At 39.7% G+C, this 20,602-nt stretch overlaps 1 protein-coding gene across 6 annotated transcripts in view; it reads right to left on the bottom strand.

Annotated features, from left to right (window-relative positions):
* LOC120415578 (P protein) overlaps positions 1-20,602 on the bottom strand; it is a 143,251-nt gene that overhangs the window by 30,022 nt on the left and 92,627 nt on the right. For 5 of the 6 annotated variants that reach the window (XM_039577161.2, XM_052709099.1, XM_039577163.1 and 2 more), the window contains one exon: positions 736-839. In XM_039577161.2, coding sequence (XP_039433095.1) covers positions 736-839 — 104 coding nt within the window. Of the gene's footprint in view, positions 1-735; positions 840-1,457; positions 1,675-11,131; positions 11,286-20,602 lie in introns of those variants that run through there. The other variant, XM_039577164.2, reaches the window with a different exon arrangement.

Genomic DNA, 20,602 nt, shown 5'->3' with positions numbered 1-20,602 from the left:
TATTCCAACAGCGCAGAAATACAAATTTTGATCATTCTTATTTTTTTAGTCCAAGAAAGCTTAAAATGCAATCTTTTGAGCTGTTTCACATGATTATAACGAAAAATTTGAATGGAAAAAAGAAGTCTAATGAACTGAACTATTTGAGGTCGAAAAAGAATATTTTATTTTTTTGTGAAATTCCGTTGTACAGTGCTGCAAAAATTTTATTTTTCGACAAAAAAAATATTTCGTTAATTCTTTGATATTTTTAAAACTAAGTCAAGTCAAAATCGGCCGTTTTGTGCACTATTCAATATTACGCCCTTTTGAAATGTTAGTCTTGATTTAAACAAATTTCAAAATGATTTTTTCTCAAGAAGATTGGAATTTGATAGATTTTTTTTAAATCAAAAAACTGCAAATTGTTAGTTGTAATCAGTGGCTATATCATGAAAACGTCCACTTTGTCGAAATTTATTCAAAGTACTATTCGATTGCAAATTAGATTTTACATTAAAAACTGCAGTAGATAAAAATTTATAGTTTTTCCCAAAAACTCAAATTTTCATAATTTTAAATAGAAATTTGTCGTTTTAGTGATAATCTCTGTAAATTAAAAAAATCCAGGTTTTTTAAAGTTTCAGCAATATGGAATTTGATCAGGAAAACATTTATTTTTTCCACGTTTAGTTTCGACTAATCAAATTGGAACCTTAAAACAAAGAAATAGAAAAAAAAGAAGGGGAAACTCACCGTGTAACCGCTCGTGCTCCTGCCGGAACGAGGCCAGGCTCGGGTCCTGCCGGATGACCGCCGGCAGCTTCCGCCATACCTCGAGCGACTCCTCCGTCACCTGACTGAGAGAGATAATAGAGTAGTTAGGCCTGAGTGTACGCTTCGAGACGCCGGTGCGCTGCAGGTCTTTCTTCTCCTCGTCTTCATTGAATTTGAGCAGCTTGAACACGACATTCTTGTGCTTGCCGTTGGCCAGCATGACTATTGGCGCTTTTTTGGCTTTTGGCTTTTGGTTGGTGTTGGTTTTTGGTGATGTATTGGTGTGCGCGTCGATCACTTTGGTGTGCGTGCGAATGGAACTTTTTGGTTTTCTTTAGAATTTCACTGATTGTTTGAGCATTGTTACGTTCGTTTGTTTGTTTAATACTGATTGTCTTAAATTCAATGAAACGTTCGAGTTTTTCGTAGCTTGTTTTATTTTTTGGGTTAGTTTCACACACAAACACACGAACAGGAAAAATCACAGTTAGTTTATCACAGGTTTTTCATGCAACATAAGAAAAGTGATAGCTGCAAAAGAGATTCATTTTGTTATAAAAAAACACTGATGTCATATTATTTTCAGAAAAAGAGAGAAAGTAGCAAAAATACACGCAGAAAAAATAAAAAAATGTCATGCAATCGTTATGCTTGTGTCAAACCGATGGATGCAAAAATTAAAGAAAAAGTTGTCTGGTCACCTCGGATCCATATTTCACTCTGTTCGCGCAATTTTGAATTGCGATTTTGCAAAAAGGCACTCAGTGTGTTGGGAATTGGAGTAAAATATAAATAAACGCGTTGGGTTTGTCGTAATTCACTGCACTCTGGGATTCACACAATTTCTGCGACGTTGCTTTTCTTTCTTCACTTCAATCCATCTTTAAGCTGATTTTGTAAGAATGTTTATTGTTGGCGCTAATGAGTTTCGAAAAAAGTAAGGGAAAATTGCTAAGAAAAATTTTGAGCACGATTTATGAGTCATTTTTTTTAAGATGTTTGAAAAAATAAAAAAATTGCAATGCTTTTAATTATGATGAAACCTTACAGTTGTGTAAAAAATCCAATCTTTTACACAAAAATAAATTAATGTGTTTTTTTACATCATCATTTGGTATCCAGAAATCAATGCTGAACATTGAACTCTATGAACTAGACATGACATTTTGCATGAAGGTTAATTCAGTCCCTTTAACCCACCTTAGTCAACACCTTCGTACAAATCCCTTTTAATCCAACCACAAACAACTTAAAGCCCCAAGCAATTTGCCTTAAGGTACCTCCACCACACCCCCCACCGCGACTATGATTGATTTGATTCTCATTAGACAGCTGTTGTCACATGCTTAATTTATCATATCAGCAGTGACGACGGCGGCATGCGCTCGATTCTTCAATTATAAATTTGTCGATATCTGAAGCTTTTTTTTCAATTTCAAATTAAATCTGTCCAACCTGTCTATCAAGAGGTTAGACGCGCGTGCAACCCATCAGCCAATTCAAGTCTGGCCTGTGACGAGGCTTGACGCCTAGACCATACAATCTTGGAACCACAATAAACTAATGAACTCGTTTTTTCTTCGTACTGTCGGACTCTGTCATTGTTGTTCCAGTTTAGTCTCCGGAGGGGAAATGACGCCGGAATGGAACGATTTCAATGCCAAGGAACGTGATTCCGGCAGTTTCAACCTAGCTCTGCTCTATTTGTCGAGAATTTATGATAAATGATGTGCAATGAGTCTATTGTGGCATATTTTATCCAATAGATGACCACAACTTCTACGAGGAAAATTTTAAAATCGCATCCAAACAAATTCTCCGAAACAAATTTATCAAAAAAGTAAAACGAGCGGAAAATAGCTGCCAATTGTCACTGAAAAGGGAGGAGGGGGGCACGAGTCGACCCAACTACTCAGAGAGCGCCACTCCACGTGACACTAAACATAGAGTAACAACACAAACAAAAATGCCACCGCCACACAATATGCTTTGTTGTGGAACAAAGCTCACTCTTTGGTTATATCGGTGTAGAATGTTTGCTTTATTTGCACGAAAGTTGAGGCTGAATGGAAACTGTCAACGGCGAAGAAGATGCTCGGGTTGAATAGTGCAATTTTTGATGGGTACCTTTTTTAATTTTTGTTTTTTTAATTTTTTGAAAATTTGTTTTTTACATCATACACAATGATACGCTATGCTATGTTGCAATTTGAAAATATATTAAAAAAACCCGATTTAATCCCACCTGGGGTGAGAAAGAGCCTTTCTTACTAAAGAATATAACAATGGTAGAACTTCTTTCAATTAATATCATCGACTTTGTTTATTTATAACGTCAGCACAAAAGCAAGTCTTATGATGAAAGCGAAGTATTATGATGATATTATGAGTATTATGAATGAAATGATTTCCAAAAGAAATAAAAAACGCAATATTCACCACAAGAATATTTTTAATCGTACAATATGTTTGTACGTTTGTAATCAAACAAGCCTTTATGACAAATGCGATCATAGCAAGCTTCCCAACAACGCACACCGCGGTTTTGGTTTTCTAGTTTCGGTACGAGCCCTTTGTGTGACTGTGTTGGTGTTTTGGTTCATCGTACCAGCGCACGATGTCTTACATACTGAAGGAAACATCGGTAGGCAAGCTACTACAAAATGAGTATAAGTCGAGCCACAAAATATATGCGCCAGCATTCTCGCGCCAGTATTCGAAGCTCAACTTGACAACTTGTCGACTTGGCGACAAAGCGTCAAAAATCGATGCAGTGTGATTTTTTGACGATTTTTCCGATGAAAATTCATGCTGAATCGACATATTTACGAAGATGGAAATGACGTCCTGGTTTAAAGTAAAACCTATACCTTTCTTTAGTAAGAAATGCAAAAATTAAAAATTTTAACATTTAAATAAAAAAGTGTTTAAAATGCATCATAAACTAGTTATTTTACAATTCTGAGTTTAAAAAAAATCTATGTAGTAAAACACTTTTGCGGTACTGTTAATTAAAATTTTACAAAAAATAATATAATATGTTTTAACTGGATCAATGATGGCAATGGATCAATGAAGTTGAAATGTGGTTTTGTGTTTTAAATTTAGTGACCCAATTAATTGGAAGCTGTATACAAAACTTCATCAATTCTATTTGATCAAAATGCATTATTTAATATTGCTCAATTAAGAAGATTATTTTTGGAGCATGCTCTCCATATTATGTACATAGTAAAAAAACTTGATCTGATATTATGTCAGAAAAATGTGTAATATGATTTGAAAATGTCCTTTCCTTATTCCTCATCAATGGAAGTAAAATTACATCAAAAAATATTTAATGTCAAACCATACAATTTCAATTAAATTTAGAAGATTGAATATTACCTCTTCTATTATGTAATTTTACCTCAATTTTAGACTGACAAAGTGACATTACACCGGAATAGCGGTAAAATTACACATTTTCAGAGGTAAAATTACACATTTTCTGACATTAAAGATGTACCCCTTTCAAAATGTAATATTGCCATGATTTTTTTTCTGTGTTCTTAACCTCATTCTTTTTAAAATTTAAACAAAATTTTCACAAGGTTAGTTACTAGGGTTACAAAGATTTCTTAGGCATACTTAGCATATCACTGAAAAAGAGATCAAATTAAGAAATGTTTTTTAATGTTTAAAGTTGTATGCATAATACGTTTTCAATTCTGTGTTATTCGGCTTTAGTACAAATGTCTCAAATTGGTCTGAATTAGGGGGAGAGGGGGTAATATGCACCCCCGGGGCAAAATGCACCCCCTGCTTTTCTCGGCATTTGGAAGAATTTTTCGGGGAAAAAATCATAGAAATTGGAAGCTTAACATTGCTAAACCATGCTGGAAAAAATTGAGCATCGTAGTATAAAAACAGCTTAAGTTATTTGCAAAACTTTAAAATGTTGTGTTTTCATCTAATTTTCATTGAACTTTCATTATGATTTTTGGACAATATAAAAAGCATGTATTGTTATTGTAAGTGTTGAGGTATATAGTTTTTGCCATAATCTTCACTATTATGTAGATAGATGAGTCCAAAAACATCAAAAAATGCATTTTTAATTAAATTTTCTGCAAAAAGCGTGGTCGGGGCAAAATGCACCGCTGTGAAGCTTCTTTGTAAAAACAACGGTGTCATCTAGTGGTGACTAGTAAAACCTGCTTTTACCCGGTGCATTTTGCCCCATGTTGTGGTGCATTTTGCCCCGCTGTTGTTGTGCATTTTGCCCCAATGTTGCGTTGCATATTGCCCCGCAAGGTTGTTTGAAATGAATGAAAAATGTTTTTAGAAATTTGATATTTTCGAACAATTTTGAAGTTTTTTAAGACTTTTTTCTCATGGATGACGAAGAACAATAGTTGTTTTAGAACATCGAACAAAATTCTTCCACAGTAATGCTGTAATGGTTGAGAAAAAATCACAGTTTTCCCTTAGGGGGTGCATATTACCCCCTCTCCCCCTAGTATAATTCATTTTTATATGTTTTCGATTTTGTACTGATAGTATTTGAACTGATTGAGAGAGTCAATAATTTGAAGGGGCTTAAGTTGCTCACTTGAAAGTTTAGTTTCAGATAATTTTTTTATGCAGCACTTGTCACTTGTCCTCCTCCGCCGCAACCAAGAACCCCCCCCCCCCCCCTCCAAGAGCGTCTGTTCCCCAGGTTAGGGGCGGCTCGAATCAAGAGGAGTTCGAGTGTTCGCAAGCTGTTAGCGTCTGTATCCCAGGTCAGGGGCGGCTGACAGCAGCGGGTGTTGGAACCCCCCCCCCCCCTCTTCGAGCGCCTGTTCCCCAGGTTAGGGGCGGCTCAAGGAAACCGGTGTCCTACTCCATCGTCGAGGTAAGCGTCTGTTCTCCAGGTTAGGGGCGGCTTACAGCAGGTAGAGTTAGGACCCTCCCCCCCTCGAGCGTCTGTTCCCCAGGTTAGGGGCGGCTCGAAACAGCGTCTGTACCCCAGGTTAGGGGCGGCTGATTGAAAGTCCCTGTGTCGGCGTGGGACTCTAAACAGTACCGGCACGACGGTCCTCCGGCGAGACAGGGGGTTGGTGATGGCTACACGCACCCGCCGTAAAACCGTAGTGCAGAGAGCTCCAGATGCGAGCCGATCCAATCGCCGACCCGATTTTCGGGGATCCAGGGATTGGAAACTCGGGACGTGGAACTGCAGGTCCCTCAACTTCGATGGGAGCGACCGCATTCTTCACAACGAATTGCGGGTCCGCGGTCTCGAAGTCGTGGCGCTGCAGGAGGTGTGCTGGACGGGGAAGGACCACCGGGTGTACGGTGACTACACTATGTATTGGAGCGGCGGCAATACACACGAGCTGGGGACAGCTTTTATAGTGTTGGGCGAAATGTCGAAGCGCGTGATTGGTTGGTGGCCAGTCAACGACAGAATGTGCCGGTTGAGAATCAAGGGCCGATTCTTCAACCTGAGCATCATCAACGTGCACAGCCCGCACATGGGAAGCGACGCCGATGACAAGGACGCTTTCTACGAGCTTCTTGACCGCGAGTACAGGAAGTGTCCAAAACACGACGTCAAGATTGTCATCGGCGACTTGAACGCTCAAGTTGGCCAGGAGGAGGAGTTTAGACCGGTTATTGGGAGGTTCAGCGCTCACCAGCAGACGAACGAGAACGGCCTACGACTCATCGATTTCGCTACCTCCCGAAACATGGCCATACGTAGTACCTTCTTCCAGCACACCTCCCTATACAAGTACACCTGGAGATCACCAAACGACACGGAGACGCAAATCGACCATGTTCTCATCGATGGTCGGCACTTCTCGGACATAATCGACGTCAGAACCTACCGTGGCGCGGACATCGACTCGGACCACTACCTGGTGGTGGCAAAGCTGCGCCAACGCCTGTCTGAGGTCAACAAGATCCGGTACCGTCGCCCGCAGCGGTATAATCTGGAGCGGCTCAAGGATCCTGAGGTCGCTACCCAGTACGCGCGGGAACTCGAAGCTGCGTTGCCTGACGAGGGTGAGCTTGCCGAAGCCCCTCTGGAGGCCTGCTGGAGCCATATGGAAGCAGCCATCAACGCAGCGGCATCGAGCGCCATCGGGTACGTGGACCGAGTTCGACGGAACGGCTGGTTCGACGAGGAATGTCAGGCGATTTGGGACGAGAAGAAAGCAGCGCGGGACAAGTGGCTGCTGCACAACACCCGTGGGAACAAGGAGTCGTACAAACAGTTGCGAAGACAGCAAACCCATCTCTTTCGGGACAAGAAGCGCCGCCTGGAAGAGTTGGAGTGCCAGGACATGGAACAGCTGTATCGCTCCAACGAAACGCGTAAGTTCTACAAGAAACTCAGTCAATCCCGGACTGGCTTCATGCCGCGAGCCGAAATGTGCCGGGACAAGGACGGAGGCATCTTGACGGACGAGCGTGAGGTGATCGAAAGGTGGAAGCAGCACTTCGACGAGCACCTGAACGGCCCAGAGGCGGAGTACCAGGACGACGGGGGAAACGACGTCAGCGGTATGGTGGACGGCGAGGACGAGCCAGCACCCACGATGAGGGAGGTTAAGGATGCCATCAAGAAGCTGAAGAACAACAAAGCAGCGGGTAAGGATGGTATCGGTGCTGAACTCATCAAGATGGGCCCGGACAAGCTGGCGGCCTGTCTACACCGGCTGATAGTCAAGGTCTGGGACACAGAACAGCTACCGGAGGAGTGGAAAGAGGGAGTAATATGCCCGATCTACAAGAAGGGGGACAAGTTGGAATGTGAGAACTATCGAGCCATCACTATTCTCAACGCGGCCTACAAAGTGCTGTCTCAGATCATCTTCTGTCGTCTGTCGGAGCGAGCAAAGGATTTCGTTGGGACGTACCAAGCCGGTTTCGTGGAGGGGAAATCGACGACGGACCAAATCTTTTTGCTACGCCAAATCCTCCAAAAATGTCGCGAGTACCAGATCCCGACGCACCACCTGTTCATCGATTTCAAAGCCGCGTACGACTCGGTCGATCGCGAAGAGCTATGGAAGATCATGTACGAGAACGGCTTTCCCGGGAAGCTGATCAGACTGGTGAAATCGACGATGGACGGGGCACGGTGCAGCGTGAAGATTTCGGGAGCGATGTCCGACCCGATCGAATCGCGCAAGGGACTGCGACAAGGCGACGGTATCTCCGGCCTCTGTTTCAACATTGGGCTTGAAGGTGTTATGAGGCGGGCGGGCTTCAACATGCGGGGCACGATCATCAACCGGTCCAACCAGTTCATCTGCTACGCCGACGACATGGACATTGTCGGCAGAACGTTCGAGGATGTGGCCAGGCGGTACACCGAATTGAAGCGGGAAGCGGATAAGGTTGGATTGAAGGTGAATGTGGCGAAGACGAAATATCTGCTGGCAGGAGGAACCGAGTCCCTTAGGACTCGCATAGGACCGAGCGTGACGATCGACGGCGACGAGTTCGAGGTTGTGGAGGAGTTTGTGTACCTCGGATCGTTGGTGACGTCGGACAACAACTGCAGCAGAGAAATTCGGAGGCGCATCATCACCGGTAGTCGTGCCTACTACGGACTCCACAAGACCTTACGGTCTGGTCACCTTTCCCGGCGTACAAAGTGTACCATGTACGAAACGCTGATAAGACCGGTCGTTCTCTACGGGCACGAGACGTGGACGATGCTCGAGGAGGACCTGCAAGCGCTTGAAGTTTTCGAACGGCGAGTGCTTAGGACGATCTTTGGCGGCGTGCGTGAGAACACTGTATGGAGGAGAAGGATGAACCACGAGCTGGCGCAACTCTACGGCAAGCCAAGTATTCGGAAGGTCGCCAAGGCAGGCCGAATCCGGTGGGCCGGACACGTCGCAAGAATGCCGGACGCGCTGGATGCGCGCCAACCGAACCAGACTATCAATCCGGTGAAGTTGGTGTTTAATTCGGAGCCGGTTGGAACGCGGCGGAGGGGGGCGCAACGTGCAAGGTGGTTGAACCAAGTGGAGGAAGATCTGGAAAGTGTGGGAGTTCCGCAGCGAAATTGGAGAGTAGCAGCCCAGGACCGAGTCCAGTGGCAGCGCATCTGGAGACAGCTCATGACCCGGAGGTTGTACGAGCAGTAAAAGTAAAGTAAAGTAAGTTGTCACAATTGAATGATTTTTTTTGGAATAATATGAGACAGCCGTAGTTAGTTGGAAGCTTCCAAATCGTGCTCAAGGCTCAAAATTTTCTGAATAGCAGAGATAATTCTAAGCGATCTACTCTCCCTTTTTCAATTTTAGGAGAGCATATTTTTTTAAGATTTTTAAAATTATAAGAATAGATATTAGGGACCGTAGTGTAGAGGTAAGCTTAGTTGCCTCTCACCCATTCGGCTTGTGTTCGATTCCAGACGGTCCCGGTAGCATTTTTCGGGACGATATTTGTCTGATCACGCCTTCCGTCGGACGGGGAAGTAAATGTTGTCCAGGTGTAGGAGTCGTCTCCTTGGGTCATGGTTCGGTGGAGTCGCGGGTAGGCAGTTGGACTCACAATCCAAAAGTCTTCAGTTCGAATCCCGGGGTGGATGGAAGGTGAGATGTAAAAAGTGGTTTGCAATTGCTTCAACAATCAATGCTGTAGAGCGAATAATTTGTTTATTTTTTAATATTTTTTTTAAAGCTGGCGGTCAATTCCAATAGAATTGTAATGTTTCTGATAAGGAAACACAAGCAATTATTACATAAGGTTATTACAATACAGTCCAGACTTGTTTATTCGAAGTTTCGATTATCCGAAGGTTTGTATGAGAGTTTGGATGTTCGAATCACAAAAAAAAAAAAAAAATCAAAATAAGAATTCCAGCAAGTTGTTTGTCATTTTTTTAAAATGAATTTGGGCAATTTTAGTTTGTTCAATGATTTTGTTTTAGCCACAGATTTAAAAATAATTAATATATATTATTTATAATCTTAAATAAATTCAAAAGATAAAGGATAAAAACTTTTAAAAATATTTATATAGCATAACTTCTCATTTTTTTTTGAGAAAATGAACTGCTATAGTTTTTTTTTCATTCTCTTTAGAACGTTGCGAATATTATTCAAAGTTTAGTGCAACATCAAAACAGTTTATTAAAACACTTACACGTATTTTTATGACATTTTTCAAAAGGTTTTTATTTTATTTAGCTCAATATAATGCAATTTAAGTGTGGTTAAGGTCAAACTAAATCCTGAAATTATTATTTTATCAAAAAATATTCTAAAAAAAAAAATCGCGATTCATATTTGGAGCATTTTTTCATTCGTCCTTTTCTACTTTTCTATGCAGGCTTGTGTTTTTACTGCTATCGAAAATGGAGATCACAAGAATTTGTTTTGACAAGTTCACGGTGGCATTGCACAAAACTTCTAGACTCATCTCGTCACAAAACTTTGCTCCGAAGAGTGTTTTTTTGTTGTTTCTAGTAGCATCGCCAAAGTAATTCAATTTATTGTCATTTTCACGAAGCAAAAAAAGTAGACCTTCGAAACTCGCCGTAATTTGTTCTCTTCAAAAAGTCACCCTCACCGCGTGAGTAGCAACTTTACGCCGTTTTGTGACACATAAATCGTGCTCTGAAAGAATGAAACAGTGCGGAGCAGCCAACGAGGAGAAGCAACGAAAAAAAAAACAATTTTCATTTTTCACGACGATTTTCCTCGCGGCGGTTCACTGACGGCTGCCGTCGCCGCCGACGCGTCAATTTTTCCGCGCCAACCGGTTTCTTCTTATCAAATGTTTTGTTTGCGCTATGCGATAGTGTGTGTGTGTGAGTGGGTGATTTTCCTCCCGCTTTTCCACACAAACACACACGTACACCCAGGGGGAATGGTGGTCGGAAAAAAATTCCCTTTATTTTTAACACTCGGGGTCACACGCGGTCGCACGATGTCCGCCAAATGTTGGACAGGATCGATTTTTTTTTGTTATGGGTTTTGCTATAAAAACTATTTGAACACTTTATGGCGCGGTATTCTTGGCCACTTTCTCTCAATTGCTCTCTCAGCTTCGCTCTGTTTGTTCACTAATCTCTCTCCGATATCGGTAAGCGATCACAACCGACAACATCTGCTAGTTTTAACGACTTTTCTTTTAATCGCCAATTAGCGCAGAGTGGGAGAGAGGAAATGGATTCTTTTTATAGCACACAACACACACTTTTATGGCTGAAGCGCGGTTAAGCACACTGTTTGAGTCCCGCCACTTAACCGGTTCAACAAGTTTTTCCGGAAAATCCAGATTCCAGAGTTCTTCAAGCGAGATATCTGAAGGTTCTTGGCGACCAAGTCGCCAAGTCGTATGTAAATGCGTTCGCGAACGCTTCTTTTCCAATCGTTACCATCTACTGAGAACTGAAAGTTTTTGGAACTTTTGGGAACTCGCGCGCGTGGAAGCAATCGTTACGGGTGGGGAAGGATTTCGGGGGGTCCTTCCACTGTTCGAGCCGCGGGAGGGAGGACACTAAAAACAAGGCACATGCGTACCAACCGACCGTTGCCAGTAGACTGACCGTGGCGGGATCGGTAAATTTGTGCCTTTAAAAAAAATTATCACACATCACAGAGCAGCAACCGACTCGGACTGACTGACTGGTCAAAGTGACGACTGGCGAACACACACGTACAGCACAGCACACATACAATCGTCTGAGGCAGCGATATGAGTGCGGTGTAGGATAGCAACACTGATTGTCCGAAATAGGTAGCGCGAGCCAAAAAAAAAAACAGCAACACGCTGAATAAAATAATATAGAGCAATATTGGCCGTTCGGCGCGCGAGCTCGGGAAAACAGCTGAGGGAACGCAGCGTCGTGAGTTGTAGACTTCCAATACAAACACTTGACGTGCTCTCTCGGGCGGTGGAGCTGGTAAAGGACAGAGGCGTGTGCTCCAGAGAGGAGAATAGATTTGTGATACTTTATGAAAAACCATGCGTTTCCATGGGAATATAAGTATCCTTTCTAAAGAAACTTTAAAAATGAAAGAGTGATGTTCCAAACTTTAAAATTAAATTAGTAAATTAGCTCACTGGACCGTTTATAAGCTTACACATTTTCTCATTTGAATTGGAAAAGTGCAGCCTCGTCGTTGTCGTGCGACAACTTGCATTCTGGGAAAAAAATAGTTAAGAACGCCATTTTGTGCAGCTCACAATGCCTCACCTTTCGGCCTTCACAGATCCCCAAAATTCGATTTCAATCTTGAGATATTCAATAAAAACTGCAAAAAATCTGTGCATTGTTATCACTCTTCATATGAAAGAAATTTCAATCTTGTCGTTCTAACTTGACACACCCTAAAAATTGCTGTAAGTGCGACAACTGGCCAAAGTGATTTCAAGTCAGCACGCGTTTGACACACGTACATTCCTGGTTGCTGTAAACATGTTTATTAATAACTCAGAACTCCAGCAACCAAAGTCAACTAAACTTCGGGATAATGCTCAGGAAAATGTTTGTTATTGTTTACAATGCGTGCTTTTATTTTAGTTTATTCCAGGTTAAACATTAAAACGCGTTTTTCTCGGACAACATTGAAGTGATGAAATATTTAAAAATAACTGACTTTTTTTAAGCATAACCATGAAGGATTCAAATCAATAAATACTTATTGAAATCATCAGACATAATTGTGTAAGCTTAAAAATGCTTTAAAATATTATTTTTTTGCCTTCCTCACTGAGGTAAGGCTGTAATCCTGCTCTAAAAATGAGCTCTTCACAGAAAGCTCGTAGACCCTACCTATCGATCAAATGTCTGTGTGTGTATGTATGTGTGTATGTGACCAAAGTTCTCACTGAGTTTTCTCAGCACTGGCTGAACCGATTTTAGTCAAAACAATTGCATTTGATTTGATTAAAGGTCCCATACGTACCTATTGATTTTTATAAAATTTCGATATGTAGTTCAAAAAATATGTATAAAAATGTGTTTTTGTATTCATCCGGATGTTGGATAAGTGACCGGTAATCGATTCAAATATCGTCATGTTAAACATTGTTGGTTAGATAATCGCAAGACCTTTCCAACGAGTCCAAAACTTTGAAGATCTGGCAACCCTGCCTCGAGTTATGGCCTCTTAAGTGATATTTATGTACTTTTTTGAGGCCGGATCTCACTTAAATGTGTTAAAATTATGTCCGGATCCATAATCCAACCCACCGTTGGTTAGGTAATCGAAAGATCTTTCCAACTAGATGAAATTTGTGTCCAAACCCATCGAATCACCAATTGTTGGTAAAGAGTGAGGAAGGCACCAAGATATGCGTCGCTCCTCGCGACGCCCGAGACGCCATTTGATTTTGCCGGGGCCGATTTTTCGAAAAAATGCACAAACTTTGATGGTCTGTACCGAGCTCCAGGGTGCTCCGAACTTCAATGTTATACATACCAAAAGATGCGCAAGGATCTGGCCTACACACCAGTGATGTTTTTGGTAAACGTATTGGTGGCCAAAGTGTCTCAAAAAGTGACATTTTTGAAAAAATCTTTTTTACGGGTTAAATCCCATTTAAAATTGAAGGGCGGAGCACCAGCTCCTGTAACGTCCAATCAAGCTCATATTTGGGATTTGGGCTCAGTATGCCCACCGGAACAAACCCCTGAATGCTCGCCAAAAAGTCAATTTTGTTATATCCTATTCTATCGAGAAATTAAAAGTGAGAGTGTGTGCGTGCAACATGGAGTTAAACTTTTCAAAGTGCCATGGTAACCTTCACAGCAACTTCATAGAAAGTTTAACTCCATGTTGCACACACTCTCACTTTTAATTTCTCGATACTGTTTATACCCGAAATTTACACCTTTATTTACTGGCAGGATATACACTAAAATTCAATTTTGTCGATTGGTACATGTTCAGGGAGCCCAAATCTAACATACCTTAACGAAACTTAAGCGTTTACTGACATCAACTTCAAAAATGCCGAATTGTGTTGTTAGTTTAGCGTTCGTTCCGATTGATCCACTCTGGCATACCTATTTAATTGAGTTTTCATAATTGATTTACAATATGTTTTTTAGTTTCTTTTTTATAAAGTCAAATAAAGGTTTATTTATGTTTGTTTTAGTTTGCAGCAACAAAAATAATTTTATTTGAAAATTTTCAAAATTTGTTTGCAAAAGTAAACCTATGGGACGCCTCTGGAATTTACTAATAATAAACCCGGCGTGGCCACTCCGTGTCCCGGCCTGCACACCGGTCCACTTTAGTGAGCTGGTATCGCACTTTTAGTGGACGCATATACACCCATACTCCGGGAGAGTCCCTCTACGCGAGCAGCATCGATTCAAGTGTTGCTTTTGATGTTGCTGTTGTTGTTCGTTGGCGCACTATTATACTATGACGAAGTTAAGTAGAGGCAACAACAATTCATATCGACGTAGTTGTTCTCGGTCAGAGTGCTGCTGGTGGTGGTGGTCGTTGTTGCTATACCGACTCTTGACTGCACCACATGGAATGACGTTGTAATTCAGACCAGTGCAGACCAGGTCAGGTTAGGGCGGTTACACCAGTTTGGGCAGGGCCTGCACCGGTTCCCGTCGGCGCGTTGGCGTGGGCTCAACAGGTGGTTTACCTTGAAGGGACACTTTTTCCTCGTTTAAAGTTCAGTTTTAATTTAATTGGAGCAAAGTGTTTTAAATAGCACACTTTGGGAACTTATTGGAATCTGAGAAAGTATTTCTGGTATTAAATCTACTTTAAGTATAGAATTGAGTGTTGAACTTGTATTGAACCTTGTAATAAACCTTGATTGCCGCAGAACACGAAACCATGTTAACTACGACCAACTCTGGGGAACACTCGGACTATTTCCAGAACACCAACGTGAGGGGAAAGGGCAAACCGCTGAACCGGGATTGACCGGATGAGCAATGAAAGCACTAATAGGGGTCACTCCCATGAAGCAACTGAGAGAGATGCTATCGAAAGGTGAATACCACGGTGTATAAAATGAAGTTTTTAACAACTTTTGAAAAAATCTTGTAAAATTTATTATAAAATGAGAGGTAAAAACCACAAATTTAAAGCCTTCATATACTTTTTTGTATCAAATACATCCGAGTGATTGAAACACCGTGAAAATGGTACTGAACTCACCACTCAGCTATGGCAAACAGGTCAACGTGTAACTACTGGCACTGACCAACGAATTCAAGGTGGAGCGGATATTGATCCAAAGGTGGCATGTCGAACCAAAATAGAGTGACATTGATTTTATGTCTGCCTTTGCATAGTGGTACGTGGAGTTGGATCTTATTCGAAGAGACTAACTATCGCATCGACTTTCAATCAAAATTTCTTCAAAAAACTTCAACAAAGCTTGCACCTCAATCACTTCAAACAGTGTTTAACTTGAAGCCACATGTGCGCATATTGACACCACGTGGAACCTTCCTAATTCCACTTCATTAATCATCATCAACCTACTCCTCGGTGCCTGCCTGCCTGAGCCTTGTCAGCCCGAAAAGTCTGCAAAGTTCAATATTTTCCCCGTTTGCCACTTGAGAGGGATATCCGGCACGGAGCCACGTGTGAGCTTGAGGGGCCCCACACGTGGTGGGCGTCTTTTTGCTCGTGTCTGCGTGAGTAAGTTGGGGCTATCTCTTCCACACTCGATTAGCGGTCGTGCGTGAAAAGTGCGATGAATAAATCATTACCATTGTGGCTTTTTTTTTTTCAGACGAGGATGGCGAAATTCGAAAGTGATCTTCTAGAAGAAAAATCTACCGAAGAAAGGTGATAAGCAACAAGTGAAGGTTTTTTTGCTCGTTTTTACTGGGAGACAGTTCGTAAGAAGTGTCTACTTGAGTGATGCGTTCACGATCATTGCGCATGATGGGATAATATGTGTTATGAATGGCAGGGAATTCCGTGAAGATTTTCGCAAGAGGTGTCCCGAACAGACGGTAATAACTAAATTCATGCTATTTCAATAACAAATACTGTTAAAATAACAGAAAGTGTTATGGAATATTCTTGCAAAATCCATTTTTGCATAAGAGTTCAATAACAGTTTATGTTATCATAACAAAATTTGTTATTGGTCTGATATTGATTGAAAGCCAGAACAACTTGAGAATAACATTTTTTGTTATGGAAGAATACCTCAAACTGTTATTGGGATGATCGGATTAGTTGTTAAAATAACAAAAAATAATAACAAAGATTTGTTCGAAGAATAACTTAAAATGTTATTAGTCTGTTATTACAATAACAATCCAATAACAAAAAAAAACATAACGGCGAATAACAAATCTTGTTATAAATAACATAAAATGTTATTGGCCTAGTATTTTTCAATATCAAAAAATGTTATTCCCAAGTTATTTCCGTCTGCTCGGGGTGTAGAGAATCTGCATTAAAGAAGAGTAAGCTTTGTTATTTTTTTAAAGGAATTTAATGTTTAAATGCGATACAAACTTTGAAAAATATTTGAAATGGCCTTACACTCTAACAAAAATATACCTAGATTAATAAAAATAAATATAAGGTATGTTTTACATGAGTTGTTAAAAAATTATTTGAAATCATGATAATTGAAAAAAAAAACTTGTTAAAAAAGTCGAAAAACTTTTTCGATTTGTTTTTCGTTAAAAAAGTTATTTGCATGAATAAGTACTTTACATAAAATTTGATATTATTTTTTTTACTTGAAGAAGTCATGAACAGAAGTACTTTTTAACTTCAAATTTTATTTGACATCTTACAAATTAAATTAAATACAGTCCAGACTCGATTATCCGAAGCCCTTGAATACATTTCACTTTGGCTGATCGAATTTTCGGATAATCGAATCATGAAAAAAAATATTTTAACGTTGTTTTTTTGTTTGTTGTAACAAACAGACTATAAACTACTCTGAAGTGATTTGAAATTTTTAAATCCATGATGGCAGCCAAAATGGCGGTGTTGTTCTATTGAAAATATTCATTTTCCTATTTAAAAGGGAACCAAGTATTCAAATTGTACTAAAATGGGGTCGCAGAACTCGAATTTGATGTTTAAAATAAGAAAATTAAAAAAATACAAAAAAGTTGTCATGATTCGATTATCCGAAGTCCCATACAAACCTTCGGACAGTCGAACTTCGGAAAATCGAAACATCGGATAATCAAGGCTTTGAATAATCGAGTCTGGACTGAAGTGTTTTTTTAAGATTCTTTGTCGACGTTTTTCAAAACTAATGATATTTTTTTTCGAAAAAATTGGCAACACTGCCACATGAGCTTTAGCCAACTTGTGCTAAAGTTGAGATTTTTTTTTTAAAATGGTTATTTTGCGGATTAAATTTTATTTGTGAAAAGTCGAACTGAAACAAAACGGATGTTTTATGTAGGAGTGAAACTATTTTCTTCTTTGAAATCCTTAGCAATACCAACAACTTTGCTGAAGCCACCAAAATAATCGGAAAATTCTGAATATTGTAAAAGCCTTTTTGTATGGACCGGTGCCAAAATTGTATGGAAACTTGTATGGCCGAACTAATGATGCAAATTGAGCAATTCTCTGAGATTTTGGTCATTCGATTTTTGCTTGTATTTTTTAATCCGGCTGAAACTTTTTTGGTGCCTTCGGTATGCCCAAAGAAGCCATTTGCATCATTAGTTTGTCCATATAATTTTCCATACAAATTTGGCAGCTGGCCATACAAAAATGATGTATGAAAATTCAAAAATCTGTATCTTTTGAAGGATTTTTTTTGATTTGGTGTCTTCGGCAAAGTTGTAGGTATGGATAAGGACTACACTCAAAAAAATGATACATGGTAAAAGAAAAATTTGTGATTTTTTATTTAACTTTTTGTCACCAAAACTTGATTTGCAAAAAACACTATTTTTATTTTTGTCATTTTCTGATGTTTTAGAGGACATACAATGTCAAATTTTTAGGAATTTCCAGAATGGGATAAAAATCGTCGACCGAGTTATGAATTTTTGAATCCCTACTATTTTTTCAAAAACTCGAAATATTGGCCGCAAAAATTTTTCAACTTCATTTTTCGATGTAAAATTGAATTTGCATTCAAAAAGTACTCAAGTGAAATTTTGATAAAGTGCACCGTTTTCAGGTTATAGCCATTTTTAAATAACTTTTTTTAAAAATAGTCTCAGCTTTAATTTTTTTAAATTAGTTCCCATGTTTGCCTTTTAAAAAAAATATTTTGAAAAGCTGAGAAACTTCTCTATATTTTGCTCTTTTGAACTTTGTTGATACGACCCTGAGGTATAGCAAAGGTTTAAAAACAGGAAAATTGATGTTTTCTAAGTCTCACCCAAACAACCCACCATTTTCTAATGTCGATAACCCAGCAACTAATGGTCCGATTTACAATGTTTAAATATGAAACATTCGTGAAATTTTCTGATCTCTTCGAAAAAACTATTTTCGAAATTTTCAAACCAAGACTAACATTTTAAAAGGGCGTAATATTGAATGTTAAACATATCAAAAACTAAAAAAAATGTGTTTTTTGCTAATTAAAAATCTTCAAAAAAAATTTACCATTTGAATTTTTTTCTTCAGTGTAGTCCATATCCATACCTATAACTTTGCCGAAGACACCAAATCGATCAAAAAATTCCTTCAAAAGATACAGATTTTTGAATTTTCATACATCATTTTTGTATGGACAGCTGCCAAATTAGTATGGAAAATTATATGGACAAATTAATGCTGCAAAATGGCTTCTGTGGGCATACCGAAGGCACCAAAAAAGTTTCAGCCGAATTAAAAATTCATAAATCTAAATTATTAAAAAAGATCGATTTCATATAGAACTGCTCAATTGTATTTTTTGATCATATAAAAGGTTGTTGAAAAATAGGTTATCATGTAACTCATAAAGCTTAATTTTATTTTGGAGTTTTATTTGAAAAGGAAAATATTAAATTTTCTTATGTTTGATTTTTGGGTATTTTTGAAACCCCCTTAAGTAAAATGTATTCAAAAAAAAAAAAAAAGAAATGATTCAGACTCTTAGTTACTTTGTTTTATTTCGATTGAACTGAAAATACGATTTGGTTATCAATGAATTTTATTTGTTTTTCGGCTAAAACCTTTTAAAAATTTGGAGATTGCATATTTTTTTAAGGAAAAATATTTAGAAATTGGTTTGTGAAGGGACAGTTCTGAAAATATTTTCAAAGTTATCTCAAATTAATCGCCTGGCTATCGTTACATTTAGTTACAGCGTTCTTACTGATAAAGTAAACCTGCTTGTTTTCAATTTCAGACCATATTTTTACAGTCGTGATTTAGTCGATAAGATAAGATTAAGATTAAACTGAACATGAAACGTTTTTCTAACGCGTGCCACTATCAGGAGACGTTTTGTTTCAAGTGCAGCTGAGAATGATTAATTCAGCAATTTTGTTCAACACAGTTTGACTCTGGCTATGCTATAATTGCATGGAGACGAAACAGGTTTTTCTAGTCAACAATGTTGATTGTAAACAAATCAATTTTCTTGTTATTGATCTATAGGATGAGAACATTCTTGAGCGATCTCAACAGTGTCGAAATACCATTGCATCAAATTGCATCACCCCCATCAACCTTATCAGTTGGACTCTCACCTTTTGCGCCAGATTCCGTTCGAGTAAACGTACGTTACAGAGGCGTCCATTTATCCTCCCACACACACTCACAACACCCACAAATCACGAGATCCAATCGAGAGACTTAACCTTAAAACCTGCACCAGTTTTACACACTTCAGGTGCCGGTTGAATCGATACTGGCGCAGTGTCCACCAGATTGGACGGCACGACCTGTCCCGCCACATATCTATATCCGAGCGGATCTTCCGGCTTAAATTTGGCGAGGAAGAGCCACGCCACGTTTTTTTCCGTCTTTATTTTGCGAAAGATATTGATAACCGCTGGGATTAGTTCTTAACTGGGCACGCCAACGGACGAAGGTCGGCCGGGATTAGGTTCTATCTGCGTAGCCAAAAAACAAGTGACCAACAGGTCGTGCGACCGGGCGGAAGCACGTGCGTCTTTTTCGAGAGTTGTGCGCGGGCGTAATAATTAAACGGACAGTTTTGAGTTAAGCTGCGCCGTTTAATCCCAGCACGGGAAACGCAGAGATTAAGGGGAAGCTACTGCCGCAGTGACGGGTGGATTTTTTTTATTGACTCTGTCAAAAGTGAGAACCGCTCGTAACTGGACAAAGGATTGTAAAATTAAGGCTCTACGCGTGATAAAGGTTTGTCGGCAGCAGAGTTGATTTCGCCCCCATCCAGTTGATGAGCAAGAGAAAGATCAATATTTTGCGGAAAACTCAGTTGAAAACTGGGGAAATTGTCATTCTAGAAGCAGCTATATTTGCCTTTTTGCCAGTCAGCAAGAGACAAGAATGTGACAATTGACTTTGCTTGCAATATTTCCCATGACTGTGTCCGGAGGAGTTTTGCAAATGTAATGTTACTTTTAATTTTTACGCAATTGACCGAGCAGCTAAACTGGGTGTGTAATTAAAGTAGAATTATTATTTACGATTTGTAATCTAGGCCTATATTCCTTAACTTTAAGTATTATTTTTTAGTTAAAACATTGTCGTTGTCAACGGAATCCAAATGACAAGACAAAGTATCTGACAGAGAAAAAGAAAAACTCCAAAACTGTCGGCTTCCCATCACTCCAAAGCACCTCGCCCCTAATAATGTCCCGACCATTATCATAATATTTTGACGCCCGAGAACAATCATACAATTTACAACATTACGATCGCTTGTAAACACGACAAGCACGGATGGCGCTGGTGGTGAGGTTCAATTTTTGTTGCCACCCCAAAATCACTGCTTC

This window comes from Culex pipiens, chromosome 2, assembly GCF_016801865.2.
Source record: "Culex pipiens pallens isolate TS chromosome 2, TS_CPP_V2, whole genome shotgun sequence".
Lineage (NCBI taxonomy): Eukaryota > Metazoa > Arthropoda > Insecta > Diptera > Culicidae > Culex > Culex pipiens.
Note: the sequence above shows the minus strand (reverse complement) of the source record. Positions and strands in the feature narration are given on the sequence as shown.